Here is an 11,607-nt window from a genome sequence, read left to right on the forward strand (position 1 = left end):
TTTCATCAAAGATCACAACAACCCAGGGTGGCTCCCATGTGCAAGAAAGTCTGGATCTTCCCAGTCCACCCACATCGCTGCCATTTTCAGTGCTCCAGCCCCCTGTGACAGATATTTCCCCACTTGCCACCAGAATGTTTTTTTTAAATCTACAATTGGGTAGAATTATATGATTATAAAAATTCTCTGAATTCCCAGCTTTCTTTTTTTTTAAGTCTCTAGCTCCTGTCATTGTGGAGATACGCATTTCCCTTCTATCTCTGCAATGAAAAGGGGCTGCTTACTTTTAAGAAAAGCTGGGAATTCAGAGAACCTGATAGTCATAATGATATAATGCAGTTGGACTCACTTTTAAGCTTACAAATAGCCACATTTGCAATTTCCTTCAACCAAAAGAGCCACATTTACTTTCATCCCTGGCATGAAGTATGCACTTTAGGGAAGCCTGCAGCTTTAAAACTTTTTTTTAAAGTTTTTTTTACAGATTAGAAAAACTGAAAATCCCCTGATGGCTTTTTAGATGCTGCCAAGGGATTGGAGAAAGGAAAATGCATGAAAACCTGTCATAAAATAACAGAGTTTCCTGCAGTGCTGTATCCACAGCTATAGAAATAATAGAGGAAACTATCAGTGTGTTGATGCAAAGTACAAATGCTTACAATAGAGCATAGATAATTCATTTTAGAGCATAGGAGGAGAAAGGAAGCATCAGCAATTTAATGCATTGACTATAATAACAATACCACTACCACTCCCTCCGCCACACACAACACACGCACACACACTATTCAGGGACAAAAACTAGATGACAATTTCCTGCTCTGCTCACTGGCTGATGCTGCAGTGTGCAGCTGAGATTGAGGACCATGACCACGGTTGCTTCCATACAGAGGATTTAGTCCGGTTTGGCATCCAGACTGGAGAGGGTATTTTCCCCTGCTCTGATCTTTCCGGTTTGGTATGATCTTTTTGGAAAGGCTGCAATCAAAGCAGTAAGTGCTAGAATATATTCAAATACTGCATTACAGCAGCACGTTGTATGGGAAAATGGTGAACATGCCCTCTTTCAGGAAATCTGACCTGCTATTAGTGATTTTCTCACTGAGGAGCTCCTGAGAAAACATAAAGAAACCTTGAGGTTCCAGGATGCAGTCTGAAAGTCATTGGTATAGCCCGTCCCTGTTTCTCAAGAAATGGGAATTCCAATGCAGAAAATAAGAACTTGCTGTTAAGTCACAACAGACTCATACCATTCCCATCCATGGGGTGTTCCAGGTGAAGGATGAGTAGAGATGGTTTGCCATTCTCTTCCTCCATGTAGTAACCTCATTCTTCTGTGGTGGTCTCCCACCAGCTGTTAAGGCAATCAATCTCACAAGAAACAAAGCAGAAAACAATTCTGGCAATCTTAATAGTGCAATCCTAAGCAAAGCTACAACCCTCTAACTCAACTGAAATCAATAAATTTAGAAAGGTGTAACTCTGTTTAGGATTATCTGACAGCAATATAGAATACTTGCTCCCAAGTACACGTGCATAGAACCCAGTTTGCACATGCAACAAAAAATCATAGTAGACTCCTGAAGTGGTACACTGGACAGTAACCACTTCAGATTGGTGAGGTGTCATTTTCAATGATCCCCATGTTAAAAAAAAATCCTTGCAAGTAAAAAGCCAGCAGCCTTCTCCTTACTATGCTAGTTTTCAACTTCCAGGGAAGAAGCGTTTTTTACATAGTGAAAAATGTTAGCCTTCATCTGCAGTAGCTTGTTTTTCCACCTCAACATTTTACCATATCCTTCCATATCCCAGAATTAAAATTTATTTCCAGACTACAGAAGTCAGTTCTTCCAAAGAAAATGTCCTTTTGGAGGGTGGACTCTGTGGCATTATACCCTGCTGTGGTCTTTTTCTTCTCAAACCCTCCCCTCCCCAGAGTCCACTCCCAAATCTCCAAGTTGCATGTGTGGACCAGGTTCGTCATAGGACTATAAATTTAGGCCAGGCTTTCCTGCAAAGATGGCTCACCAAGTGCAAGCCAAGTTCTATCCCAGTATGCTTTGGCTATAAACCAAAATGAGGCAGTAGAACCCTGACCTTGTAGAATGAAGTTTAGACTGCAGGGGGAGGAGGGGGAGGGAGGAAATTTTTGAATGCTCTCCTGTAAAAAAGCTTTCTGTAAGTAAATAAACAGCGCATTAACATTAATATTCGATCCCCACAACAATCACCCTGTGAGGTGGGTAGGACTGAGAGAGCTCGAGAGCTGTGACCGTCCCAAGGTCACCCAGCTGGCTTCAAGCGGATGAGTGGGGTATCAAACCCCGTTTTCCAGAGTCCCGCCTGTGCTTGTATTTGCAACGACTACGGAAATGGTACTACCACGTACAACCCGCATCTGAGGTCCAGGCCTCCATTGCTAAGCATGGCGGGGGGGGGGGGCTCCTCTGGCCTGATAAGCAAGCCCACCCACACCCCCAATGTGAGAAGCGTGGAAAGTGCAGGCCGGCCTGCTCTGCCAAGAAGCACTTTCCCAGCGCTGTATTTGGGGAGAATCCGGGAGCATGTAAGAAATACCAGGACATTCTGAGCGTGCAAGGGAATTCCCAAAAAGGGACGCCAAGGACTTGTGAGGACCCGGCCGAGCGCAAGAAAGACGCAAGGGCAGCCGCCTTAGTCACTGAGCGCAGTCAAAAGTACTTTCCCTCCTGCGGAAAAAGCCCGAAGTTTCCAGCGAGTGACTGAGGGAGGGAATTCCTCAGCTCAGGCCTTGGCTCCAGTCAGGATAGGACCAAACCAGACCGCTCCTCGCTGTTTGACTGGGCTGGGAAATTCCCGGCCGCCCTAAACTCCGCCCCGCGCAGAAATCCCCGGCCGAGGCTGTATAGGGCTCGCGCCGCCTGTCAGCGCCTCTCACCAGACTTGGCGCGCACTAACCAGAGAGGAGTGGGTTGGTTGAGTCTCTCTAGCGCGAACGACGGTGCTATGCTTAACTCTCGCGCTCTGGACTATTCGATGGATTATACAATGGACGGCCATCCCCGGGACGTGCTGAAGAAGGACAGGCAGCTCAGCCTGGTCCAGGACGACCGCCACGACAGCGGCTTGGACTCCATGAAGGAGGAGGAGTACGACCAGTTGGTCAGGGAGCTGGAGGACATCCGCCTCCAGCCCAAGGAAGCCTGCACGGCCCTGCAAAGTAGCCCCTGTCCGCCGGCCCAGGCATGGAAGGAGCAAGTGACCGAAGACGGAGACACGTAAGGCCCAGGGGCCTAGGAGGCATTTGCGCGGGGGGGGGGGGGGGCGGGTATCGGATCGGGGCCGTTCCTTTCGGCCTTCCGAGTCTGTAGAGGATTGGTTGCGCTTGCTTGGAAAGCAGTCCTGTGGAAATCAGCGGAACCCGCTTCCAAGCAAACACCCTGAGGAATCGGTTGGTCTTCAAGGAAGGGCGAGAGGGGAAAATAGGAGGCCCCCCCCCGCCCCGTCTCTTAATGTGAGTCGGCTGGTAGGAGGAGGAAGGCTTGCATTTTAAAAATATACTATCTCGTTTTAAAACGGACGAGGGGTTCGGTTTAATTCGTAAAAGGGGTCGTTTTTAAAAGCTAGCGTTACCGAGGTGGCACGCGGTGCAGCGCAGGCAAGGATATTGGCCCGGTATTGGATTTATGGCCCCACTGTAGTCCTGAGCAGCTGTTTAGCAGCCAAGCTCTGCTTTTGAAATCGTTATTGGTTTTTTGAACCATGGCAGTTTTCAAAATGCGTGCTGCCTGAGTCTTATTGGGTTTTCGGTGCATTCTTATGCGGCGTTACTACAGTCTAAGGCCTTTGAGTTCAGTGGTTTTGTAGTAGAAGAACTGTTGCGATGTTTCGTGCAGTGTTTTAACTTTTGGAGGCCGCTTCGAACGACTGGAGAAGGCGGGGTATACAGTTTTAAAAATAAAAAATGGCACTGAAGCGTAGGAGCTCTGCAGATCTCCGGGGGAGGGAGCGGAAGAGGGCAAGAGCGGTGGGGGGGGGGGCGCTTTGATGCCTGGTTACATAAAGCCCGGGGATTTTTGCAGCGCTGGGTTTTTCCCTCCTCCCTCTTTGGCCGGCTGCCGGCGTGGGGTGGGGGGATGGAGTCTGGGTGTTCTGGCTGCGGCGGGTGAGGCCAGAGCATGTGCGGCGCCGAGCAGGGCGGAGGGGGAAGCGCGCTGGAAAGTCCCTGGCGCGGTGCCCAGAACACTCAGCTCCGAACAACACGGTGGAAAATACCAGGCGGCAGCAGCACGCGGCCCGAAAACCCCAGGCTTTCGACATCGCTTCTAGCTGATACTGGGTTCCTCCTCCATGACTCCTGAGGAACAAACGCTTTTTTTTTTTGACTGATCATCATAATCATCATTGGGTTTTCCCATCTTTCTTTTACAGATTTCTCCATCTGGCCATTATTCATGAAGAAAAGACTTTGAGTTTGGAAATCGTTCGCCAGACAGGATGTGACAAAGTCTTCCTGAATTTCCAGAATAAGCTAGGCCAGGTACTTAAGTTCGCTGTTTGTTTGGTTTGGTTACCTGAGCTTGCCTCAGGCATGTACTGAATGTCAAACAAGGTGTCATAGGCGGACTTGGGAACTCTTTAAATAAACTTTTAAAGCTAGATAATAGATACAGGAACACATTCAAGGCAAAACCTGCAAAAGGTACACAACATTGTTTCCGGGCATTATCCTTTTTTTGGCACACAAGCAGGTTGTCTGTTGTTACAGTTCTGCCCTATCTACCATCACCATTGGGGGTTGGAATTTACAGGGCTGGATTTTCAACAGAATTTGTTCAGGATCTGTCTATTGGCCTTCAGTGGCCTAAAATCAAGAGAGGCTTCATAGTTGGCCAAATTTGTGTGTTTGTTAGCAGCCCCCAACACTAACAAAAGCTGCATGCTGTGCTATGGAGAACTCCTAAGAAACTTGTAGGCAAGCAGTGAAACTTCTTAGTTGGCATTGGGTCCTGCCAAGCACTCCATCCTCATAAATTGGAGCCAGCCTTGTGTCTTGATCAATTATAAAAATTAGAAAAAGTTATGAATGTTTAAGGCATATATTAAAAACAGCTAGTCCTGAGCACACTGACCCATGAACACCTGTAGACGCAGCAAGGAAGAAGGAAGTGCATTCAGGACCTTTCTGAAAGAGAGCTTCCGGCTCAGATGTGTATCTAAAGGGGATTTTCTTGCTTGGCCAGCAAATGACAGTTCTTTTCTCGCTTTCAATTTGTAGACTCCACTTCACTTGGCCATGATCACAGATCAGCCAGAAATTGCTGAGACTCTTCTGAAAGCCGGATGTAACCCAGAAATCAGAGACTTCCGAGGAAACACACCACTGCATATCGCTTGTGAGCAGGGATCTCTGAGGGGTGTCGGTGTTCTTACACAGTACTCTCATCACCACCACCTCAACTCTCTTCTACACATGCACAACTATAATGGTAAGCATGGACTCGAGCTTGATAAACAGCATGCTACAGTTGATGTAGGATTCATTCTGCTAGCTCATTCAGTACTCCAACCACTGGCCTCACACTGTTTCCCTGTTTTTGAATGAGCTAGTTGGCTGGTTGCAAGCTTTGAAAGATGGTCATAGCATGTTCTGCCAGTAGCAGTTCTGCTTCACATTGAATGATAGTGTGTTGCTGCCAGAGTACTTAATTTTCTCCATTTTGTGTGTTTGCTTTACAGGACACACATGTCTCCATTTGGCATCTATTCAAGGGTATCTGGCCATCGTTGAATGTCTCTTGTCCTTAGGAGTGGATGTCAATGCTAAGGTGGGTATCAGTAGTGCAAATAAGAAAACTTGATTGCATTATATGAAAAAAAAAACAGTTTACCATTTGGCAGCACTAACCAAGTAGCCATTTCTCCCTCCTCCAATAACAGGAACCATGCAATGGTAGAACTGCCTTGCATCTGGCTGTAGATCTGCAGAATCAAGAACTGGTGTCACTCTTGTTAAAATATGGCGCAGATGCAAACAAAGTCACCTACCAGGGGTATTCTCCATACCAGCTCACTTGGGGAAGAAATAACTCTGTCATACAAGAACAGCTGAAACCATTTACTACACTGGAACTACAGATGCTGCCTGAAAGTGAAGATGAAGATAGCTGTGAATCAGAATCTGAGTTCACTGAGGATGAAGTAAGTAATTGTTTTTTCTTTCTGAATTATAACAGGCCAGTTTTTACTTACATTTGCATACCTGCATGTCCCATTGGTCTGTTAGAAAGCATGAAAGATATGAGGCCTTTTGAAGCCATTCAGTTAATTGAGTTAATGCCCATTCTTCATAGGCCTAAACATAATGAACACTCAAAAACTGTAGAAAATTTACTGGATCCATCTATTTTAATGCATTTGCTTTTGAACAAAGATGGGCTTGCCTCAATTCTGGTTCAGACATCTTCTAACCATTTAAAAATATGTACAAATAAAGTAATCTTTTCATAAAGATTATTTCAAAGGAAGCAGGTTTACCACATACCTTTCTGCTAGTTTTTTTTTACGTTTTAAGATTTCAAGATATGTTGTCTTCTTTTCCCTCATATATTGTACTCCTATGATCCCAGGTTTTTTAATCTATTTAGAAATACATTAAATCAGACCTTAGACTAAAAAAATGTTAACCCCGGTGTGTATTTTCAGTGCCAGGACAGGTGAAGAGTAAATTTGCAGAGTTACAGGGTGTATTTCCCTAATCATTGACAAATCCCCAAAATGAATTAGGGGAGCCAGATCCTCAATTTAAAATTTAAGCATTGGTGTTAAAATCAGATGTTCTAATCTAATTAGCTAATATGCCAATTCCCAAAATTTACTCTGCCTGCAACTGAAGTTAATGAGATAATCACTATTACCTGAGATGCTGCTTTGTGTGGGTTTTTTTCCCCAAAGCCATTGGCTAACTTTATTCCCTCTTTTTGTCTAGCGTCTGTATGATGACTGCGTTATTGGAGGACGATTTGTGCCTTGTTAAAGCGAGAGCATTGCAAACAAAATGTGAACAATTACTGAACTATCACACTGCACAGAATGGACTGTGTTGTAAAAACAACACGTATTGCAGTTTGAGCATGAATTCTGGTTGTCAGACACCTGGAGAAACTGAGGCTCTTCTGTACTAAAGAATTGATTGTCCAAATAAATGAGCAGAATGAGAACTGGAGGGTCCAGCTACATATTCACTCAGTGCTCCACAAAAGGGCTGGCCAGATTCATGCCATCCTTTGGGAAGACATTCCATATGCGTCCACCAGGCTGCTGAAACACATCCCAGAGACTGAGGTCAGGTGTGCTTTGTGGTGCACAGTAGGCAAAGGCATATTGCGGCCCAAAGAATATCCTGTTGTCCCCTGACAGGAAAGTGATCAATAGTATCTAGACTGTATATTGTAAGCCCCTGTGCTTTTCAATATGTATATTATGTATATATTGTAAATTTTGTGAATAATTTTTTGGTACTTGCAAGATGTATATTTATTTTTTAAAAATGAAAAATGCACTGGATTGGTGAAAATCTTTCGGCTGAATAGTCTGCTCACTTTTTCCTCTTGGGTGGTTTGTTAGGCAATAGCAACATCATTCTCACATTTTCAGGAAGACTTCTGCATTAATTATTGAGGGAAAGAATCAGAGGTGGGATAGTTACATATAATGTACGAGAATATAAAAAAAAACTTAAGCCAGTTTAAAAACACCTGCAGTTTATTGGCACTGGGAGCATCGCTCAACCAAGTTAAGCCTTTCATTAATTTCAATGGGAAAGATTAAGGCATATGCTGAACTCACCTGTTAAAATCATTGGGGCTTTGGGGTGCTTAAATTTGGTAATCATAATCCATGATAGACTGTACATAATAGAAATTTCCCAAAATTGGAGTAGGGATGGATCTAATTTTTGGATGATTGAGTGACTTGAACTGTCACACATGGAAGTATTTTTTTCAGACAAGCAAATTGTTTCACAAGGTCTTAACCTGTCATTAGGGAGTCACTGGTGTCATCTGCTTAAAAGTAGGGCTTCTTTCAAGTATATGAGCTAAAGTAATAATATTACGATGCTTCACTGTTCACACTTGCATAAATTGCAGTTTCTCTACTGAACTGTATTAGAACCTATTCATAAAAATCCTGTATGGAGGTTTCATAATACAATAAAACTACCGAAGATATGCATTCTTTGAAAGAAAGTGGGCCTAGTCATCATTAGGTCTTCCATTGTTACGATATGAACAAATCTCCCTGCACGAGTTACTGTCAGACAAGCCTGAGCCACTGGTTGGCAGCTGCATTTGAAAATATAATTAGTGTCCCCAAGGTGTCCTTATTGCAAACAGCACTTTACTTTTGCAAAAAATGCTAGTTTTGTGGCTTTTCTATTCATGCTGCAGCCTGCACTGTTCCCTCAGGACCACCTTTTTAGGTGGCGCAGAGAGGGAAAGAATTTGGAAGAGAGGAGGAAAGACCTGTTACGCAAGCAGACTTCATTCTTTGAATCAAGTTCAGTGCTTTAAACGATATGAAACAGCAAACACCATTCAGAAACCATGACACCTGGTAGAGAAGGGATAACTGTTTACCCTTTACTAGATTCAGATGGGTAGCCATGCAGGTCTGTAGTAGAAAAGCAAGATCTGGATCCTAGTAGAACCTTAAAAGGCCAACTAGATACCCAGAGTTATAAGCTTTTGGGAGCTTTGACTCAATAGCTCATACCCAGGAAATCTAGGTGATCTTTAAAGTGCTACAGGATCCAGATCTTGCTCTACTCATCAAGAGTTTTCCCCCATCACAGTTGTTGATCAGGTTTGTGGCAGCAAGAGTTTCTTTCACCAGGCCTTTTGGCAAAAGTGCTGCAAATCAAAATCAAACAGCAGATGGTGAGTTAGAAACATTGCTATAGAGCCAGCCAGGAACATGCCCTGTGCCATGGACATGAGATGTGTCCTGCTGCATCAGACCAGTGGTCCATCTAGTCCAGCATACTATTTCATACAATGGCCAACAAGTTACCTTTGAGGACCAATAAATAGGACATAAGAGGTCAAGGTCTTCCTCTGATGCTGGTCTTCAGAGGCTTGCTTTCTCTTAAGTAAAATAGTAAAGTGCCATCAAGTCACAACTGAGTTATGGCAACCCCATGAAGCTCCACCTCGTGTTTTCAAAGCAAGAGATGGTTTGCCATTGCCTTACTCGGCATAGCAACCCTGGTCTTCCTTGGTGGTTTCCCATCCAAGTACTGACTGTGCCCAGCTTTGCTTAGCTTCTAAACTCTAATTAGATCAGGCTGGTCTGGGCTCTTAGGGCTGCTACAACATAGTTAAAGGCAAGCTGATAAAATAGTTATGATCTTCACTAAAGCACAGTGGAATTTCCCTGTTGACTGCTGTGGGTTTTGTAATACATCCTATAGTAAAAGAACCACTGCACAGACAACCCAATGGATGGAAGCTGAGCTAACCTGTTCAGCCTCTTCCCTAGCAAAGACCAATGCTGTCAATGGTGATTTTAAGGGAGGAGGGTTCTGGTAGGTCCACATTCTGGAAGGGTCTTGGAAAATGTGCAAAATCAGGGTTGTAAATGTCAGCCACGATGGGCTTGACGTAGTTTTCAAGAACAATGCTCTTGGAGCTCAGCCACAATTGTACATTGAATCAGAAGGCTTAAGTCCGTGTTGCTTTGCATTGTATCTTGGCTTTATGGAAATGATCACACACGTTGTCATCCTGAGTCAGGGTTATTCCTAGTCCTCCCTTTTTTTTGCCAGCTTGATCAGACATCATGCTCCAACATTTCCTGGTGGCAGACGTGGTTGCTACTGGACTGAATTATTTATTTATTTATTTAGGGCATGTTTATACTCCTCCTTCCTTCCAGGGGCTCGTGCTGGTGTACATCATTCTCCATTTTATCCTTTCAACAACTCTGTGAGGTAGGTAAAGTCAAGAAAAAACATTACTCGTTCACAGTTGCCCAGCAGGCTTTGTGGCCCAGTGGGGATTTGAACCTGGAGTTTCCCAGATCCTAGTTCAGCACATTAACCACCCAATTCTGGAAATTAAAAAAGACAATAATGCAGTATCAATGCAAATAAACTCACTACTTAAAGTTGCTTAAATTGATTTTTTTAAATCTTGTAATTTTGAAAAATTAGGAATTTATTGCAAGGAACAGTTCAGCAGTGAAAACAGAGATATAAACTATATTCTTAGAAGAGTATCATATTGTTCAAATACAGGGATCATTTCGTAGAAAAAGAGCTGCAGGAACTCATTAGCATAACTCATTAGCATATGCCACGCCCCTTGCCATCACCAGAAGTGTGTCATTAGCATGACTGATTTGATCCTGAAATGGCCAGGATTCGGTTGCTGCCAGACAGGGGAATGTTCCCCCACCTGGCAGTGGCCCAATCAGGGCTGTTTTGGCCCCAATCCCAGCCGTTTCGGCCCTGATCCCGGCGGAAATGGGCCCAAAATGGCCATTTTGGGCCCGGATAGGGGCAGAAATGTCCAGGATCAGGTCGGTGCTAGGCAGGGGAGGGTTCCCCCACCAAAAATGGCCAAAAGTCAGGTGGGTGGGGCCACCTGACAGTGACCTTTTGAGGGAACTGCGTCCCTGCGCATTCCCCCTCCAAATAAGCCCTGTTCAAATATAAAAATATCCTATCAAAGAAGTCAAAACCAGAAATATTCCTAGCCCTGCTCACTTGCCCCATTTCCTATGTCTCTCAACTCTCACTTTCTCTAATTGCCAACCTGAAGATCCCGTGCCTATCAGCAAGGCATCAAAATGGGGACTTCCACAAGCAAGGGTTTCTGCATACTGGGAGATTCTCCAGATCCAGATGTGTAGAAAAATACTATTTTTTAAATTTTAAAAAGGGAATGGCCTGATAAGTGATCAGCAAGCTCATCAGCCCTCAGGAAGCATGGAATGTTGAGGACAATTTAGCATCCACCGAGAAATGGAAAACAGAGGAGGAAATTGACCTGCTTGTGGCCTATAGTATCCTGATCATGAGACATACATCCCTTATCCTGAAACTCTTCCATATACCATGGGAAAAGATAAAACTATTTGTGTACCCAAGTTGATGGCTAGATGAACAGCTCCCTGCTCACCCCAAACCTCAACAGCCCGTGCTACATAGCAATTGTGCTACAGCACAAGACCGCCAGGTTCAGAGTTAGCTATGAGCTTAATTTTACCATATTGTAAATTAGTCGACTACAAAATTTATCTACCCCCACCTCCAAAAAATACTCTGATAGCATATTTTGAGCCAAACAATGTATGATGCAATAGTTATGTGATTAGATTTCCTGTAGCTTTTAAAAGGCTAATTAGCAGCCCCTCAGTCACAACTGCCTTGATGATCAGAGGCAAGTCCTTGGAGGAAGGGAGCATTGAACCTTTTCTTCCCATGCCTCTTCTGTGATTTAAATAGCCCTTCTGAAGCAGTAGTCAGCCCTAATGGAAGAAAAAGAAAGGTAGATACGAACAACATTCTCCTTTTCTCCATTGTGTTCTCACAATGACCCTGTCAGACAATACTTTACGCTTTGT

The 11,607-nt window shown here is 44.2% G+C and overlaps 1 protein-coding gene across 1 annotated transcript; it reads left to right on the forward strand.

The window, feature by feature from the left end:
- Positions 1-2,896: 2,896 nt before the first annotated feature.
- Positions 2,897-7,555, forward strand: NFKBIA (NFKB inhibitor alpha). Its single transcript, XM_054972479.1, has 6 exons — positions 2,897-3,257; positions 4,411-4,519; positions 5,258-5,468; positions 5,719-5,807; positions 5,920-6,180; positions 6,968-7,555. Exons 1-6 carry the CDS (start codon positions 2,986-2,988, stop codon positions 7,013-7,015), a joined length of 990 nt encoding a protein of 329 aa, XP_054828454.1. The 5' UTR covers positions 2,897-2,985; the 3' UTR covers positions 7,016-7,555.
- Positions 7,556-11,607: the final 4,052 nt, after the last annotated feature.

Source organism: Eublepharis macularius, chromosome 2 (assembly GCF_028583425.1).
Source record: "Eublepharis macularius isolate TG4126 chromosome 2, MPM_Emac_v1.0, whole genome shotgun sequence".
Classification (NCBI taxonomy): Eukaryota; Metazoa; Chordata; class Lepidosauria; order Squamata; family Eublepharidae; genus Eublepharis; species Eublepharis macularius.